The 18,985-nt window shown below is 53.3% G+C and overlaps 1 protein-coding gene across 3 annotated transcripts in view; it reads left to right on the top strand.

The window, feature by feature from the left end:
* The window catches only part of CNTROB (centrobin, centriole duplication and spindle assembly protein), a 46,147-nt gene that overhangs the window by 21,982 nt on the left and 5,180 nt on the right, over window positions 1-18,985 (top strand). For all 3 annotated transcript variants that reach the window (XM_029580429.1, XM_029580432.1, XM_029580430.1), the window contains exons 12-17: window positions 100-225; window positions 310-472; window positions 973-1,420; window positions 9,945-10,099; window positions 10,693-10,750; window positions 11,492-11,668. In XM_029580429.1, coding sequence (XP_029436289.1) covers window positions 100-225; window positions 310-472; window positions 973-1,420; window positions 9,945-10,099; window positions 10,693-10,750; window positions 11,492-11,668 — 1,127 coding nt within the window. The remainder of the gene's footprint in view (window positions 1-99; window positions 226-309; window positions 473-972; window positions 1,421-9,944; window positions 10,100-10,692; window positions 10,751-11,491; window positions 11,669-18,985) is intronic.

The following is an 18,985-nucleotide window of genomic DNA, read 5'->3' as shown; positions in this document are numbered from 1 at the left end:
AGAGCCCAGCGTGTGTGTCCCCCCCCCACCACCACTGCTACATCTCCCAGCACCCCTCCTCCCTTCTCCCCAATCACCTTGACATCTCTGGGACTGCAGGAAACAGCTGTTGGAGCTGAATGCAACGCAGGAGAAGAAGATGGCCAGTCAGTTGGCCCAGGTCCAGATGGAAATGCAGGAACAGGAGGAGAAGCAAAGGCGTGTGATGGACGAGTATGAGCTCAGGTACGGGGTGAGGGTGCGGGGTGGCCTATATCGCCCGCAGCAGCAGCAGCAGACGAGTAATACCAGGTGGCTTGCTCTCGACAGGTTAGCCCAGAATCAGGAGGAGATCCAGGACCTGCTGGTTAACCAGAGGAAGACAGAGTTGCAGAGGACGGAGATGGTGGGACGCCTGAGGACCATGATGCAGTCTCACTGGAACGAAGCTCTCCACCTCTTAATGAGTGAGGGGTCCCATCCAGGCCAGCAGGTGACTCGCTGATGGGTTCTCGCCAGTCGTGCACATTTGACACGGCAGTCGCTGTCAGGGGGAAGGGGGTTGGGACCTTGCCAGCCGCCCCCCTCCAAACAGATGAGTTGCTGATGAGGATGTCTGGGGGAGGGGGTCAATATTGCATCCCCGCCTACCTTTCTTCCCTCCCACCACCCCAAAATGAGTTCCAGCTGAATGTGGAACATCTGGGGGAAGGGGGCTGGACCTTCACCCCCCTACATGCTTGATAGTGGAATCGGTGACTGGGAGATCCCAGTACCACCTCAACCACCCAACCCTGCCCTCACTACTCCCTCCACTCTCACTCCCAAAGCTGCACAATCTGGGGGAGAGAGAGCAAGACTTCATCCACATCTCTGACGGGCGAGGACAGAGCAGGATTTTCTGCTGACGTCTGTCATTCACGCAAGGAAATCTCAGCATAAGAATCCTAATTCTGTATTTTTTTGGGGTGGGGGTTTGACTTTTTTTCACAGCTGCAGCAGGATCTTTCCCATCCTCCTCAGTCTACCTCGACAGAGGCCGTGACCCAGAGGACCCTAGGTGGGACCCCTCCGCCTTCCTTCACCTCCCTGCCACGGTCTGAGATGGATCACAGAGACCCTCCAGGGGCGTCCCAGGATTCCCCACCCGAGCGGGCTGGGCTCACCGTCTCCGAGCTGGGCCTCCTTGCTGACAGCTGGGAGTCTCGCGCCTCCTTCCCCTGGGCCGTGCCCCTCCAACCGGCCCTCCAGCGCAGTTCTCGGCAGCAGGAAACCTTGCCCGGCACGTCTGGCCAGCGGGTGGTGGAGCACAGCGGCTGCCTCCATTCCAGGGAGAGCAAGTTCTACCCGCTGCTGACATCTGACCTCAGCCAGCTCCTGAACCACAGCCTCGTCAGCCAGTACAGCTTCAACCCTCTGGAGCCCCTGCCAGATGAGACAGGTACCCCCCTTACGCAGTCCTTTGAGTGTTGCTGACCCACGCAGGCTGCCTGAAGCTCTGACCCGGATTTAGGAATCTGGAGGAGCATTTTTGTACTGAGCAGGTAAAAAGGTGGTCAGTATTCACAGGGTGGGGAGGGAGAGGTGGTTTGTGTTTCCATCTCGATTGGTAAAATCTTCCTGGCTCTGGAACTGTCCCTGCCATATCTTTTTTTTTTTTTTCTCTGGCCTTCGTTTCTCCCTCCCTCCCTCCCTCCGTTGCTCTGCACATGTCGGTTCAGCTGGGTATTAGCGGGAGCTGCCACCCACCGTGACTCCTCATTAGTAAGAGCTCAGGCTCAGAAGCTCCCATTATTAATTCATCCACTGCCTCTGCTCTCCCCTCTCCTGTCTCAGGCTCTGAGCAGCAACCACTGACAGCCCTCATAGTATCGGAGCTGTGCATAGGGCTCGATGGAGCCCCTCGTAACAGTTTGTGTTGGACCTGCCTATGAATTATTCAGAGTTGATGTTGGGCAGGAGCTTATGAAACGGGAGCTGACGACAGGACCCGGAGCGTTCTTGAAAGCCCCCAGCAAGCGTCCTCTCTGAAGAATTTAGTTTGATCCCATACAAAGTGTTGCAGCCTGCACAGTGTCGGTGGTGGAAGGACCAAGATACTTTTATTTATTTTTTTAAATCGGCCTCAAGGATCACATGTTGAAGCCAGGACCTGTAGCTGTCCACGTAGGATTCTTCTCCCGGGGTCGGCAGTCAGGAATGGAATTGAGTGAACAGGCCGCGTGTACCACCGCTGCCCCTCCCTTGTCTCCCAAAAGGTCACCGGCATTAATTAGGAGGCCTGCTGAGATTTTTCTCCCCTGCATGCCAGCCGTTTAGCAGGAAGCAGCCAACTGTTTATGCCCTGTACCCAGCTGTAATTAGCAGGTGGGTCAGAGGTAGCAATGGTAGGGACAGCTCCCTTCCCCCTCTGCATGCTTAGTTATTGCAGAGAAAAAGCAGATACTGGAACTCAGGCAGTGGTAATGGTGTCGGCTAGTAATGCATCCTGACCTCTTTTAATACAGGTTAGGGAAAGGTTCTTCCTTATCGTCCCCGGATCAGTCCAGATGACTGGGGGTTTTCTCCCCTGCCAGCACATGGAGCCAAGCTTTTCTGTACGGTTGGTACATAAATCAGCGTGTCATCTGCAGTCGCTCAGTATTTTCGGTCTTCAGCAGATGGTAGGGAAGTCCCTCCTGTAGACGGAGAATTATGGCCTTCCTGTTTTGGGGGCCATCCTCCTGGTGCCAAGAGAAGCAGCGATACAACTTAAGGCCTATGTGCAGATTCCCCCCACGGTGCCAGAGTCGAAGTTGGCCACATTTACTAAGTCTCCCACAGGTCTCGTTTCAGGCCAGCCACAGGTGAGCAGAAATGTGTGAGAACACCCATTTTTTTACTCCTCCCAACTTAAAGTGAGAAGGCAGAGAGGCCTTTCCTAATCCTATGCTCTTGGCCTCCGTTAAAAAGGGCATCACCAAGCTGCAGGGAAAGGGGGCTGGTTCTTCGGCATTCCCTGATGGGGTAGAGTGGGTCTGGTGGGGCCATTTTCCCCTGACTTTATGTTGAAACATAAGGCCTTTTGTTTTGAAAAAAAACTCTGCTGCATTGGTGCAGGCCCTTCTCGGCCTAAGTGGCTTAGCTTGGGGCCAGAGGTGGTTTTGTTTTGGAATAGGTAGCCCCTGGCGAGGCTCTCCTGAGGGGGAAGATCAGGATTGTGAGAGTAAGCGGAGGGGGATGATCCCACTGTGGTTTGGCTCTTCTATAGAGAAGGGGTTGACTCCTATCATCATCAGAGCTGTGGCTCAGCGGGTCTTTTCAGCTTCCCACCCAGTTTAGAGAAGCTGTGGTACATCCCAATCTGGATTGTTCTGGGGGGGTGATAAGGAAAAGCAAGTTTGCTTATGGTAAATGGTGTTTTCTGTAGATAGCAGGATGAATTAGCCATGCTGTCTGGAGGAGCGCCCCCTGGTGGCTCCTGCATGCCTGTGCGGTACCTTCCCGCATGTCTGCCTGCATCGCCTCAGTTTGTAAGAAAGCATAGAGCAGAAAGCAGCGGTAGTTGCTGGAAGATAGAACTGTCCAGGGAGGAGGGTGAGGATGCATGGCAAAGTCATCCTGCTCTCTTATGGGAAAACATTGTTTACGGTAAGCCAACTTGCTTTTTTCCCCGCAGATAAGCAGGCTGAATTAGCCATGCTTGCCTGGGAGTCCCCAGCCAGGGAACGAAGCCCCGCTCTGTCACACCCACCAGTCAACACGAGTTCGATTCACCGTCCTTGACATGGGATGGGATCGTTGGGACTACTGGGACTTTAGTCCCCACTGAAGGCAGCGTATGTGATGACGTGCCTGTGGGACCACATACATGGCCACTGCCATGTGACCTAGCAATGTGAGAACTTGGCGCACGGTGGGGCGGGAAAGGCTTTTTAAAATCGCAGCAAGGGGCCCGGAAAGTGCAAATCCTGTCCTCCGGAAGGAAAACCTTGCACAGGTTCATGTTGATGATGGTGCCTATAAACTGTAGAGACCGAGAGGGGTCCAGATGAGACGTCTCGTCATTGATGATGAATCCCAGCTGCTCCAAGAGGGTTATCATCTGAAGTTGGTGCGTGCGCAGGCATTCTGGGCTGAAGGTGATGAGAAGTCAGTCATCCAGGCTGGGGAAGAGCTTTATTCCTCTTTTACAAAGATGGGCCGCAGCTACTGCTAGGCATTTCGTGAACACCCTAGGTGCTGAGGATAGGTCGAACGGCAGCACTCTGTATTGGTAGTGTCTGGTGTTGATTTGGAAACAAAGGTAGCTCCAGGAAGAAGGATGCATTGGTATGTGGGCAAAGGCATCTTGAGGTCCAAGGAACACATCCTTTCATTGGGTTGCAGAAAAGGCAAAATGGTTTTGAGGGACATCATCTTGAACTTCTCTCAGCGAATGAAGCGATTGAGGACACGCAAGTCTCTAGAACCTTATTCCCAAGAAAAGTGGGGGACAAAAAGTATTGGGAGTAGAATCCTTGGAATTGTTGCTTTGGAGGCACCACCTGAATGGCCCGCTGGCGGAGTAACGCGTGAACTTCCTGCGCATAGGGATGGAGCTAGATGTGGTAATGCGGACTTAGACCTGAAGTTTAAGCGGTAACCATTCTGGACAATGTTCAGAACCCAATGGTCTGTTGTGATTTGCGCCCTTGCCCGAGCATAGGAAGCTAAACGACCACCCAACGCTTCCAGTAGGTGTGACCCGGTCGATTTTAAAAAGATTGAGGCTTCTGTCCCATGCTCTGCACTGGTGTCTGTGGGTGCTGGGCGTGGCTACAGTTCCTCTGCTGGGGTGGTTGTTGCTGTGATCTTTGTGGTTGGTACGGGGCCTATTTGACGAAGAAGGTCTGTACGACCACCTGGGATAGTACAGCTTCTGGAAGGTGTAGTAGTATTGCTTTGGAAGTGTCTTTTCCATTGGAGACCTGAGAGAGGACACCGCTACACTTTGTTCCTTTAACTGGGAAACTGTTTCCCACAGCTTGTCCCCAAACAAGCTGCCCCCTTTGCAAGACAGGTCTGCCAGCTTCTCATGAACATCCTCATGAATGGCACTCGCTCACAGCCAGGCTATCCTCATGGCCACGATGGGCTGCGGCAGAGGTCCAAGCAAACGAGTCAAACCCCTCATAGATTGTGTGAAGCAGTTGTCGGAGCCTTTCTTTCATGTCTGTAATGCTCCATCTCTGGAGTCGATCACCCACACCTTGATCTTCCTCTGACTTCTGGATCTAAAGGCATTCCTAGAGATACTGGGTAATGTAGAATTGGTGCTGCTGAATTTTAGCATTCAGCATCGATCCCTGGAATACCTTTTTTTCTGAAGTCATCCAGGTAATGGTTATCTTTATCTGGAGGGGAGTTGGTCTTTCTAGCCCGCTTCATGGTGGATTTGACCACCACAGATCCGAGCAGCAACTGGACTGGACCAACTTTCTCATTCTAAACTTGAGATCTGTCTTTCTAGAGGCGACAGGCGCAGAGAACGGAGATTCCTGTGCCCTGTCCATAACCACGTCCAGGACTGAATGTGAAGGCAGGGCAGTGGACTCCACCGGTACGCCAAGTCTTGAGTAATTCATGGACTTCAGCCCTAGGGTCCAGTAGTTGTTTTGGTCTCCAGGTTGAGGATAGAACCCGCTGTTTCTAAAAATCTAGAATAGGACAGCATAGCTCCCTGCTTCAACGGCAGGGGAGAAGAAAAAAACAACCAATAAGGGCTGTATAACATAGTCTGGGTACAACAAATAATCATGGGTGTAGCTTGCTTATTGCGGCGGTTACTACCCCTACTGCCCCTAACTCCAGGGTGTCCCCCAAGGATCCTCCTTATCCTCCACCCTCTTTAACATATATCTTCTTCCCCTCTGCTATCTACTTTCTAACCTCGGTCTCAATTTCTTCATGTATGCGGATGATGTACAGATCCTCATCCCCATGCAAAAAACCCTACAAGAAACTCTAAACTTCTGGGAATCCTGTCTTGCCTCCATTAACTCTCTCTTAGACAGCCTCCAACTCGCTCTTAACACAGCAAAAACTGAAATCATCCTCATTTCCAACAAACTCGAGGTTACCTCACAGGCCTCTACTAAAACTACCCCCACAACCCTCCCCATCCTGCCATCTGTAAGAGACCTAGGTGTTGTATTAGACAAACACCTTAATTTTCATCCACACATCAAATCCCTTCTAAAAACCGGCTTCTATAAACTCCACATCCTCAAAAAGCTCAAACCCCTCCTCCACCTTCAAGACTTTCGCCTTGTATGCAGTCCACAATCCTATCAAAATTAGACTACTGCAATTCACTTCTCCTAGGCCTGCCCTACGCCACAATTAAACCCCTACAAATCTTGCAGAACTCCATGGCACGAATCATCACAGACACTCGTAAGAGAGAACACATCACACCCATTTTAAAAGAACTGCATTGGCTCCCCATCCCTTTCCGTATAAAATACAAAACCCTTACAATACTCCATAACATGCTTCACAAAAATGACCACGAATGGCTCAAGGAAACACCACGTTTCCGTACATCCAATCGTCCATCCAGAGCCTCCACGGCGGGCACTGTACACATCCCACCCCTCAAAATAGCACACCACTCAACTACCAGAGAGAGAGCCTTTACCATAGCCGGCCCCTCCCTCTGGAACTCTCTTCCCACGTATCTCCGCCTTGAACCTTCCTTACCCAACTTCAAAAAAGGCATCAAAACCTGGCTTTTCTTACAAGCATACCCTGACTCCAATCAGACCTAAACCCCCTCCACTGCCACTTCCAATTCCCTTACCCCTTCTAATCCCTTGATGCATCCTAGGGAATTCCTGATTTTGTAAATTTGTTAATTTTTTATTCTCAGTTTCTCTCTCCCCTAGCACTTCACTACCTTTCTCCTTCCCGCAACTTCTGCGCTTACTGTCACCTGACCCCCATCCTCTCCTTTTTCCTTCACTGCTCCACCTCCCCCCTCCCTGTTATTTGTAATTTCCTCTTCCTCCTTTACAATGTTGATTGTGAACCGGCATGATATGTCCTATGAATGTCGGTATATTTTAAAAGCATTTAAATAAAATAAATAAATAAATAAATAAAATAACTAATCAAGCTAGATATTTCACTTGGATGCAGCTCCATCACTGCTCTCTACATTAATGGTGGGGGTGGAAGGGAAATAGAACCAAGAGCTAAGAGAAACAGATAAGTATGAGAAAAAAATGTGTGAAGCTTGCTGGGCAGACTGGATGGGCCGTTTGGTCTTCTTCTGCCGTCATTTCTATGTTTCTATAGGTCTTCCGGTGGTGATATGGGTTTGGGGGATCAAAGGCTTTGCCTGTCGAAGACCCAGGAGATGGGGAGAGGAATACGTTGGTTCCTGCGTCAACTGGGGTGTCGGGCTGATCTCTTCATCATGCTGTGCCCAATCCAGGGGTTCCCCACGCAGGGGCGAAGCATAGTCAGTCAGAGGTTGTAGTGGACAGACTAGATTGTAGGATTTGAGAAGACATTCCAGTGTCAAAAAAAGGACTGAAGAATCCCTGTGAATTGGGGAGCAGCATTCTGCAGTGATGCAGATGCTCCTCTCCTCCTCCTTTTGGCCAGCAGAGGAGCATTCCTGTCCACTCTGGGAGAGTCGGTATTCGGACCTAATCTATAAAATGGTACAGGTACTCATGTTGTTGGCACCCCCTTCTGGGTGAAGCTTTTCCATTTCCAGGCTGCTGAACGCTCATCGGAAGCTCAGAAGAGGGAAGGGCTTGACGGGCATGTAGCGTTCACCTCTGAGGGCGCAGAGCCCTCGACATCAGAGAGAGTTGGTGGAGTCCTAGAGTGGGTGCGACCTGCTTTTCCCTCATTGAGTCGTGTGGCACATGGCGCTGATGCGTCGAGGTGGAGTGGCGGGCCCTGGCCTTTCCCGGCGTTGGAGTCTGTGTCAATAGTGGGTATGCAGGTTCCTTTGGTGCCGGCTGTGTCTAATGCTTCGCTGCATGCTTCGGTGCCTCTTGGCCGATGATTTGGGGGCACACTTTGACGCCGCAGGATCCAATGCACTGGCCCTATGCTTCGTACGATGCTTAGCGTCGGCAGACTTGCTGCAGGCGACGTGTTGCATCAGGATTGATGGTGGGGGCCCTGTATGTCTCCAGCCGGGGCTGCCGCACTCGACACAGAAGGGCTGGTGCATGTCCATGGTGCCGAGGCCTCCTCGACACGGCCTCTTCCTCCCCTGCCCAGTCCTTCAGGGATATGGCCCCGTGAGACTTATTGGAGGATGGTTGCAGGGAGAACGCTCGTTTCTGGCTGTCCGGCCTTTAGGGTTCCCATCCTGGAGAAGAATGTGCCAATCACTGGGAGGGGGCGTAGGATCCCGAAGTCTGTAAATGTTTCAGCTCCGTGATTCTAACAGCCCGCTGACACTGGACACGGGGGGACATCCTGCTGCAGTCCCGGCAGGATGCCTGGTTGTGGTCCAGACTGCATGGCCATCAGTGATGGACATGATTTTGCTGCATTGTCAAAACTTGATCCCCCCCCCCGGGCTTTAGGGGCCATGGTAGCAGTGAAAAGTGTGGTTGGGGGTTGGCCTAGGTAGAGGAAAAAGGAGAACTATGAGAAGAGGCGAGACAGAGAAGAACCCGTGACCATTGCTGCGTGGGAAAGCAAAAAACTGAGGCGATGCAGGCAGATGCATGGGAAGGTACCGCGCAGGCGTGCAGGAGCACGTCTTTCAATGCTCCCCCATCGAGCAGCCAGGGGGCGCTCCCCCAGACAGCAGGGCTAATTCAGCCTGCTTATCTGTGGGGAGAAGACAGCTTCATGCTAATTTTCTTTCCTTAAGTCCCACAGATCAGTCTAGAATGCCGCTCTTGTCCCTTTGTGTATTTAGGTCAGATGTCTTGGCATTCAGATTCCTCTTGTTGGCATTGTGGTTTTTGTAACCTTGCTTGTTCTTAGCTTGGTTGCAGATTATACTGAGCAACTGCAGGTGGCGCCCTGTCTTGTGCCCCAACACTACAATAAAGCTTTTCTTCTGTCTCCTTCTGCTGGTATGGGGGAAAACCCCAATCGTCTGGACTGATCTGTGGGACTTCAGGAGAGAAAATGAACAGGTAGGAGCACACTTCTCCTTCTCCTGGGTCAGAACGACAGGTTGGGGGCATGGGAGGCCAGGAGTTGGGGCAGTAGCCATGCTAGGACTGGTGGCTATCTAGGCTACTAAAGAGAAATATTTCTTCACAAGAGAGGGTGGTGAAGACAACAGCAGTAAACGAATTCAAAGGGACATGGGATAAACACTGTGGATCCCTAAAGGCTAGAGTTGGAAATCTAAGAAAAGAGTGCATGGTGGGTAACGAGTATGGAGCGGCAGCAGTTACTACCTCTTAACAGAAGGCAGGGGGATTACTACCCTTAACTGCAGCATCCGCTCTCTGCTTCGATGGTGGAGAAAAGGGGACTTGGATTCAGCCGACAACCAACGCTGGGCCCTGACTTTTATGGTCCAGGGTACTGATATGCAGACATTATGAAAGAAACGCAGAGCCACGTCGAAAAGCAAAGTGCGTGCAAGCAGCAGCATTGTATGAATTATCAGGAAGGCTGCTCACCCTGTAAAAATATTGCTAGCAGTAATGTTGTTGTGGGTTTGACGGTTGTTTGGTTTTGTTTAAGGGTAATAATATTAACACAAAGCTTGGGGGTAAACTGCACGCAGCGACAGTCACTACCTTTAACAGAAACATGGGGTCATCCTGTATAGAGTGGGAAGACTGGATGGACCATTTGGTCTTTTTCTGCCGTCATTACTAGGGAAGGGGGTAGTGCTGGAAGCATTTATGATAACTCTGGCTTGCAGTTGCAGTATGGACCAGAAAAGCCACGATGAGAGCAGCAGAACTGAGAATCTCTTGCAAAATGCTTTTGGTTCTCCACAGCACTGGGCTTCGGGCACGAGAACCCAGCGGAGCACCCATTCACCGACGACTCCGAGGAGAAGGCGACGGACCCGGCAGGCAGCGAGGGCAGCATCTCGCAGAGCCGCAGCGTGGAGAAGCTGAAACGCCAGGAACTGCAGCAGTACATCCAGCTGGTGCGTGCCCACCTTATCCAGACCTCCTTCGGCCCTGGTGCGGCGGCGCATCCATCTGGCGTGGGAGAGTTGCTGGGCACCCCCCAGCCCTACTCCAGCAGGACGTCTGCTTTCTGTGTGTGGTGTTCTATGCCCTCTCACCCCAAGGTCTCTCTTTGGTGTCCTGGCCGCCTACAGCTCTGTGGCCATTCAAAAGGTTTGTCTAAGTTCAGGAGCTAGCGGAGCAAATCTTGCTGCTTCAGTTCTTCTCCTGCCCTTGCCTTTTCTGACCAGGCGAATCATGACCCGCTGCCAGGACGTGATTTATCCTTAGCCGCTTAGCCCCGATATTTGGCGCTGGCTGGTTAGTTACCCAGCTAACTGAACAGCCAGGCCTGAAGTTAGAAGGCTATAATCAGCAGCACTTTTATCCAGATAAACCTCTTGAATATGCTGTTTAAACTCTTACAAAGAGAAACACCTACATATCTCCCTGTCCCTTTTTACTTTTCTGTGTTGTCTTTTTATCTCCTTTCTCAATCTGTTTTCTTGCCGCATTCCTCTTTCTCTCGCTCCGTGTCCATCCTATGCCGTTTCTTGGGATTCCCTTTCAGCTGCTGGACCGTACACCTGGAGACCCCCTTAATCAGAAGCAGAAAAGACCCGAGGAAGGTAAGAAATCTGCGCACTCACACACTCGGCTCGTATAAAACCAGGCGCTCTTGATTGCGTGCCCGGCCACCTCTCCTGGGCATGCGATGCATTATTTTAAATGAGGGGACCCGCTAGGGATAAATTGTGCGTCCCTAGTGCATCCGTGCCTTCGGGTGCCCAGGAGAAGTGGCTGTGCACAAGTTAGGAAAGCAGACGCTCAATTAATGGGCATCCATTTTCCTAGCCTGACCACCAGCAAAAAAATGTTTTTCATGCTGCTTCCTGTGGTTCCTCCTACTTAGTATCGACGCCAATACTAAATAGGAGGAACCACAGAAAAGCCGGATTTTGAGCTTTTTTTGTAGCTTTGTGGGGGTTTTTGGGTTTTTTTGTATTGGGCGGTAAGAGCACTATTACTTGCGCGCTGGTTTGGATTCACATTTTGTACACACTAATCCTCTTATTGCATCGTGTGTTAGCCTAGCGCATCCAAGAGTTCGTTAGCCTGTGCGCTAGGCTCAGTGCACGATTATAGCAGCGGCCTGATTGTGTACAGTGGCTCTCTGATAAATCCAGTGTGAAGGAGTGAGGAGGGAGGCCTGGCACAGGTAAGACTGCTGTCAAAAGCTGGATGGGACATGGGAGGATCCCTGATAAGAGGCAAATGGCCAGGGAAAAGGCAGCTTGGGGGGTGGTGCGATTTTTGTTTGTTTGCAGAGCATAACAAGGAGGTATAATAATGCATCTGTCTGTCTGCAGGGGATTCCCTGGGGGTCCGAGACAAACCTGTGGGAATCTGGGAACAGACACACCCTCCAGTAGGCAGTCAGCAGTCCATGCATCGCATGCCACCAGCTGTGCAGAAAAGCAGGGCTCCCGAAATCATTTCCCGGATCAGGAGCCAAGGAGCGGGCACCCCAACCAAACCAGCCCTAGGTGAGCAGGGCAGACAGCCTCACCCCTCCAATCTACCAGCACGAGGTGACCGGAGCAAACCCCCTCTGCTGAAGCAGAGGCTAGGACAGTCTTCTCACACAATAGAGCAACAGTTCTGGGCGATTAATTAGAGTAACTTTCTGTATTTGTAGACTGCCTTTCCAATTCGTTTATAACAGGAGCGGCCAACTCCAGACCTGGTTGTGGCTCTTGAGGACTGGTTTTCAAGATATCCACAATGAATATGTATGAAACTATTTACATACTATGGAGGTGCAATATTCATTCCCTGTACGTACCAGGATCAGTCCAGGACACCTGGGTTGTGACTCCGCACCAGTAGATGGAGACAGACTAAAACTTGTGGGCGGAGCCATATATAAGCCCCTGTGCCAGTCACAGCCCCTCAGTCTTACTCTGTCTCCAGTAGATGGTGCAGGTCTGGTCACAGCCCTGCCTGCCCTGATTCTGGTAGTTAATCAGGATTGCGGTTTTTTTCTTTTGTGCTCAGTTCTTAGGCCTAGTTAGTGGTTTTTTGCCAAATTAGGTTGTTTTCTTTTCGTCAAAGAGTCAGATCCCGGCCGCCCTGCCTCCCAGGGGGGTTGAGAGGTTCTGAGGGGACCGCCCCCCCCTGGTCGAGGCCGCTGCTAGGGTCGAGGACCCGGCTCCACAAGTAGCAGCGTCAGGGGTGACACCGGGGAGCCCGGTTCACTCACCCCTGCAGGTACAGGGCTCCAGGACCCGGGACAGCGACAAGCGTCAGTAAAAAAAAAAAAAAAAAGAAGTGTTTCTGCTTTGTTTTTGTTTTCGGCCGGCCCTCCGTTTCCTTGCATCGCCGTTCCGTTTCGAGGGGAGTGCCGCTTGCAGGGGGGTTTTTTTCGCCGAATTAATTAATTAATTAATTTTTATTTCTGAGGCGCGTCTTGGTCTTCCCGCGTTCGCCGGCATGCCGCGCGGCTCCCCGTGTCGGGCCTGCGGCTTGGCGCGCGCGCGCGCCTGGCTTGTGAGGGTTTTTGTTTTTTCCTGCGTCCCAGGCGGGGAAGGGCCGTCCGGGGCACCTCGGGGGTCTCGCTCCCGGATCGCGCGTTCGCCGCCGCGGCTTGGACGCGACATAGGTAGGCCTCAGGACTTATTCCCGCTTAGCGCGGGAGTGGCGGCCATTTTGGCCACAGGAAGTAAAATCGCGCGGATCGCGCCGGGGGATTCGGCCTTGCCTCCCGCGCTTTCCCCGCAGCGGAACGCGGCGGGAGGGGGCTCCTCGGAGGGGCTTCGGTCCGGGGAGGTTTCTGGGGCCGATTCTTCTGGGTCAGGTTTTTTTCTCGGAGGACGTTGCGCTATGACTGCGCAAGGTGCGTGGGTACAAACGTAGCAAGCGCAGCCGAGGGGGGGTCCCTACAGAGGGTCCCCACAAGTTTCCTCCACGGAACAGAAAAGCTATGAGAGCTGCGGAGGCCTCCAGGAGCCCTCAAGGGGGAATCAGGCCCCTCGGGGCATACCGCAGGAATCGAATTTGGAGGATTCCCCTGTGGAGGATGCTGATTTTCCCGAAGAGCCCCTGAGGGGGGCCGAGGAGGCGGCGGCGGATGGCTCCGCCCAGCCCAGCGTGGGAACGGGAGTACAGTCCGTGGAAGGGGATGACCCCAAGGTAGTCCGGTTCTGCAGGGAGGAACTGTCGCACGTTCTTCCGGCCATACTCCAGGAGCTGGGGATAGAGGCCCCACCTGTGGTGGTCCGCCAAGAGGCCATTATGGATCCTGTTCTGCTGGGCCTTATGGGTCCGGCAGTTGCCTTCCCGTTTCATTTTTCTTCGGATATCTTATTCCGCGAATGGGATGGAAGGTCAGCAAGTCCATGGATAAGCTCTATCCGCTCCCAGGGGAGGCGCTGGACCTTCTCCGTCTTCCAAAGGTGGATTCAGCGGTCTCCGCGGTGACAAAGATCTACTATCCCGGTCACAGGAGCTACGGCGCTCCGGGATATCCCGGACAGGAAGTTGGAAGTGCAGCTTAAGAAGATTTTGAGGTATCCGCCCTGGGTGTGCGGGCCGCCATCTGCACTAACTTCGTTTTTGAGGTATCCGCCCTGGGTGTGCGGGCCGCCATCTGCACTAACTTTGCTATGGGAGCTAGTCGGCGCTGGGCCCATGTCCTTCAGGCGAATGCGGGCCTGTATGCGGAGGAGGCTTCTCAGGCAGATTGGAGGCGGCGATAGCATATGGGGCAGACGCCCTGCATGATCTGCTGCGTACATCCGCTAGGTCCATGGTGGCGGCGGTGGCTGCGCGTCGTCTCCTATGGCTGCGCAACTGGGCTGCGAATGCTCGTCCAAGGCTCACCTGGAGGGCTCTGCTTTTCATGGGGAAATTGCTGTTTGGCAAGGAATTGGATGAGGCTTCGGGGGCCCAGGAAATCGCGCCCTCAAAGATCCACCGGCTCTTCGTATAGGCCGTCTTCCTCTCGGAACCTTCAGTGGTAGCAGTCCTTTTGGGGGACACGAGGCTTCGCAATGAAGTTCGGATGGTCCATCCCTCGCCGCGCCTGCAGCACGTCATTCCACATGTGGGAGCGTGGTTACCTTTATTTTTCGAGGAATGGACCAAAGTGAAGTCGGACCAGTGGGTCCTCAACAGGATAAGACACAGCTACGAGTTAGATTTTGCTCGCATCCCAGCGGACAAGTTTCTGGTCTCACTCTGCAAGGACCCCAAGAAAAGGGCGGCGGTGCTGGACACCATCCGATGATTGGCAAGCTGGGGGCCATTTCCCCGTCCCTGTCGATCAGCGGGGCAGGGGCAGGTACTCCATTTCATTCGTGGTTCCCAAGAACGACGGCACGTCATGGCCAAGCCTGGATCTAACAGGGGTAAATAGATGCCTTCGTGTTCCCCACTTCCAAATGGTGACTATTCGCTCGGTGATTGCGTCGGTGCGTCCGGGCGAATTTCTGGCGTTCCCAGATCTCACAAAAGCGTACCTTCACGTGGGCATCCAGCCATCGTGCCAGCGGTTCCTAAGGTTCTGCATTCTAAGAAGGCACTACCAATTTCGAGCGCTCCCTTTTTTGGGCTCGCGACCGCTCCTCGGACATTCACGACAGTGATGGTGGTAGTGGCAGCGCAGCTCCGTCAGGAAGGTCTCCCGGTTCATCCTTACCTGGACGATTGGTTGGTCCGGGCGAAGCCAGAGGATCAGTGTCGGCGGGCGGTGGCCAGGGTCCTACAGCTCTGGCAGTCCCTGGGCTGGGTGGTCAACTACAACAAGAGTCAACTGACTCCCACTCAATCCTTGGTATATATGGGAGCCATATTCGTCACGAAGCGGGGCTAGGTGGTCCTATCTCAAGATCGGATATGCAAGCTGCAATCTCTAGTGCGGCGTTGGTTATATCTCAGCCGCCCGCGGGTGTGTGATTACCGGACAATTCTGGGATTGATGGCTTCAACGCTCGCGTTGGTACCCTGGGCTTTCGCTCACCTGCGGTCCTTGCAGTCCTCGTTACTATCCCGCTGGAAGCTGGTTTCCGAGGATTTCTACCTACCGCTCCCACTCGCGGGCCAGGCGAGGTCCAGCCTACTCTGGTGGCTGGATCCCAGTCTTCTGTCCTGTGGAGTGTCCCTTCTGGTGCCCAGGTGGACGGTGGTGACCACGGATGCCAGTCTCTCCGGCTGGGGAGCAGTTTGCCTAGGGACATCGGTGCAGGGGCTTTGGTCAGAGTCGCAAGCCCGGTGGCCTATCAACCGTCGGGAGACCAGAGTGGTCCGTCTGACTCTTCAAGCCTTCCTACCGGTGCTATGGGAAAGGCGGTCCGAGTTCTTTCGGACAATGCGACTACAGTGGTCTACATCAATCGCCAAGTCGGGACAAGAAGTCCGCTGGTGGCGCAGGAGGCGCAGTCCTTGCTGGCCTGGTCGGAACGAAACCGCAGCAAGATTGCGGCGTCTCATATTGCCGGGGTCGACAACGTCCAGGCAGATTATCTCAGCCGTCACCGCCTGGATCCCGGAGAGTGGGAGCTGGCGGACGAAGCGTTTCTCCTCATCTGCAGGAAGTGGGGGGGGTTCCCCACATGAATCTGAGGGCCACGTGGCACAACGCGAAGGCTCCGCGATTTTACAGTCGGCGTCGAGAAAGGGGAACAGAAGGCGTCGACGCATTGGTACTCCCTGGCCGACGGATGTCCGGCTGTACGTGTTTCCCCATGGCCCATGATCGGCAAGCTTCTGCGGCGCATAGAATTGCAATCCTGGTGGCACCGGAGTGGACACGCCGCCCGTGGTTCGCAGACCTCCTCCAGTTGTCGGGGGCGGCTCCCCTTCGTCTCTAGGGGTTCGCGGGGCTGCTTCAGCAGGGCCCTGTCTGTTTGGAGGAAGCGGATCACTTCTGTCTCGCGGCATGGCTTTTGACAGGAATCGGTTGAGGAGAAAAGGTCCCTCGGACGCGGTCATGGCTACGCTGTGGAGGTGCAGTCTACGTCCCTGGTGTATGTCCGGGTATGGATAATCTTTGAGGAATGGTGTGTTGAGTGGGGTTTGGACCCCGCTGCCACTGCCGTTTCCGATATTCTGGCTTTTCTCCTGGCCGGGCTGGCCACAGGCTTCGCGTGCAGTTCGCTACGGGTCCAGGTGGTGGCGCTTGGTTGGTTGCAGGGAAAGATCCGGGGAGCTCCTGCCTCTTCACCCGGATATCTCCCGTTTCCTGCGGGGGGGGGGGGCTAATCGCCTCCGTCCTCCCTTGCGTTCTCCTTGTCCGGCTTGGAACCTCAACTGGGTTCTTTCCGCCTTAGGCTCGGCACTGTTTGAGCCCTTGAAGCGCGCTACAGTCCAAGATCTTACTTTGTAGAACGTATTCCTGGCGGCGATGGCTTCAGCACGCCGTGTCTCGGAAGTACAGGCATGTTCATGTAGGGAGCCATTTTTTTGTGGATCTCTGCCGTAGGGGTTTCCTGACGGACTGTTCGTTCTTTCTGCCTACGGTAGTGTCGGCTTTCACTTGAATCGATCAGTGGAGCTCCCGTTTTCGCGGTCGGGGAGTCTTCGGACCCGAGATCGAAAGAGTTGCGAAAACTGGATGTGCAGAGGACCTTCGGGCCCAAAGAATGGTTCTGCGGCGTCTCGCACAGCGATCGCCCGTTGGATCACGGAGGCCAGTGGCTCAGCGTACGTAGTGCGGGGGAAATCCTCCGCACGAGGGTCTCAAGGCTCATCCGACGCGGTCTTCCGCTGCGTCTTGGGCGGATTCTTCTCAGGTCTCGCCTCAACGGATTTGCAGGGTGGCTACCTGGAAGTCGTTGCATACCTTCATCATACATTATCGGTTGGAGGTTCAGGCTACTGAGGCCAGAGGGTTTAGAGAGAGGGTACTCCGAGCGGGACTCTCTGCTTCCCACCCTCGGTAACTTAGCTCTGGTACTTCCCAGGTGTCCTGGACTGATCCTGGTACGTACAGGGAAAGGAAAATTAGTTTCTTACCTGATAATTTTCGTTCCTGTAGTACCAAGGATCAGTCCAGGATCCCGCCCGCAGTGCTACGCTAACCTAACGGAGAGTCCGCTCAGGGTTCTTCAAGATTAAAGCTATCCGCTTGTTTGTTCGCTCTCCCGGTTGGGGAGTTTGGTTCCCGTAGGGGTTGGTATTGTTTCCATTTATGTAGCGTGTTGCTAGTTGGCTATGGTTGCCTTATTGCTTTCTACTTTGACATTACGTATGACTGAGGGGCTGTGACTGGCACAGGGGCTTATATATGGCTCCGCCCACAAGTTTTAGTCTGTCTCCATCTACTGGTGCGGAGTCACAACCCAGGTGTCCTGGACTGATCCTTGGTACTACAGGAACGAAAATTATCAGGTAAGAAACTAATTTTCCTTTGTGGATATGCTAAAAACCAGGCTTCTTTATGGCTCTTGAGGTCTGGAGATGGCCACCCCTGGTTTTATAGTACCTTTTTAAGGAACAAGAAGTCCCTTCTCTAAAGAGCTTACAGTCTAAATGGGTACCTGAGACAACAGGAGCTGAAGTGACTTGCCCAAGGTCACAAGGAGAGGCAAGAGAGGCAGGATTTGAACCTTGGTTTGCTCTAACCATTGGGCCACTCTTCCTTCCCCTTAGAGGGTTCAGTGGGATAGAATGAAGGCACTGCTGGGATTCCCTGTACATACCCAGATCAGTCCAGACTCCTGCATTTTGCCTCCCTGCCAGCAGATGGAGACAGAGAAAGTTTCACTGACACTGTACATAACCCTGTGTGCCACCTGCAGTCCCTCAGTATTTCTGTCTCCAGCAGATGGAGGAGCTGCAAAACCTGCAGTCTGGAGAGAGAGAACAGAAAGATTAAAAGACAAAATTTCTAGCAAAAGGAGATGGATATAGCAAGTGTTCTGGCTCTTTTCCTATCTGCCATGTGGCCTGCGCTCCTGGAACCTGAACCTCTGCACCAAAGGAAAGTATTGGTTTCTAAGGATCTTTTTGTTCATAGAGAGTAAAAAAAAATGAGAGAGAGAGAACAAGGAATCTGTGCAGCAGCGAGGTTCCAGGGGGAGAAGCTACCTTAGCAGCTTGGGGAGCTCGGCGATGAGGTTTTTCAGCAGCTTCTTTGCCTGTGGAGGAGTTTGGGTGTTGGCTCTGTGGCGCTGAGGGACTGTTCCCTTGCTTGCCATTGTGGTGCTGCAGGTGTGGGGAGGAACACCATGTGCGTGTGGCATTCTGGGGTCTGCGTCGAGCATGATCACACCGGTAGAACAAGCCTTGCGGGTGATGGGGCTCTAGCGCTGAGGCTTTCCTTGGCAGCCAATTTCGATTCCCTAGCAGTGTCGGGCAGGAGAGGCAGGGGAATTCCCTCCTCATTTGACGCCGGCGGTTCCCTGTCCCGCAGAGAGGCATTTGCACTGAGTCGTTGTCTCTGGTTCTGGTAGACATCTCCTGACTGTTCTAATTTGCTTATGCGCAAAGCGTGTTTTGCAAGATGCTGGCTCTTGGCCCCAGTCTCCATGGATTCTCGGATTTCATCTCTGAGAAGCTCTTCAGGCCGATGACTTTGTGTCAGATGTTAAACGGATCCAGGCCTAAATGTGCTGAAGGTGCACGCAGGCGTTACTTAGCTGTGTGGTAAGCCACTGCAGCGCTGCTTCTCGCGTGCGAGCATTCTCACCACGTAGTGCTTGCATGTGCTGGGACCTGGACACGTAAGGCCGCGGCCTAGATTTGAGCATGTACGTCTGCGACTTTGATTCAAGTGCGTAAGGCCACGATCTAGACTGGAGCGCCTATTTGCACGGCTATTTGTGCGCGTAGAACCACAACCTAGCCTTGAGCGTGTATTTTGT

Source organism: Rhinatrema bivittatum, chromosome 16 (assembly GCF_901001135.1).
Source record: "Rhinatrema bivittatum chromosome 16, aRhiBiv1.1, whole genome shotgun sequence".
Classification (NCBI taxonomy): domain Eukaryota; kingdom Metazoa; phylum Chordata; class Amphibia; order Gymnophiona; family Rhinatrematidae; genus Rhinatrema; species Rhinatrema bivittatum.
This window is presented reverse-complemented; position numbering and strand designations above follow the sequence as displayed.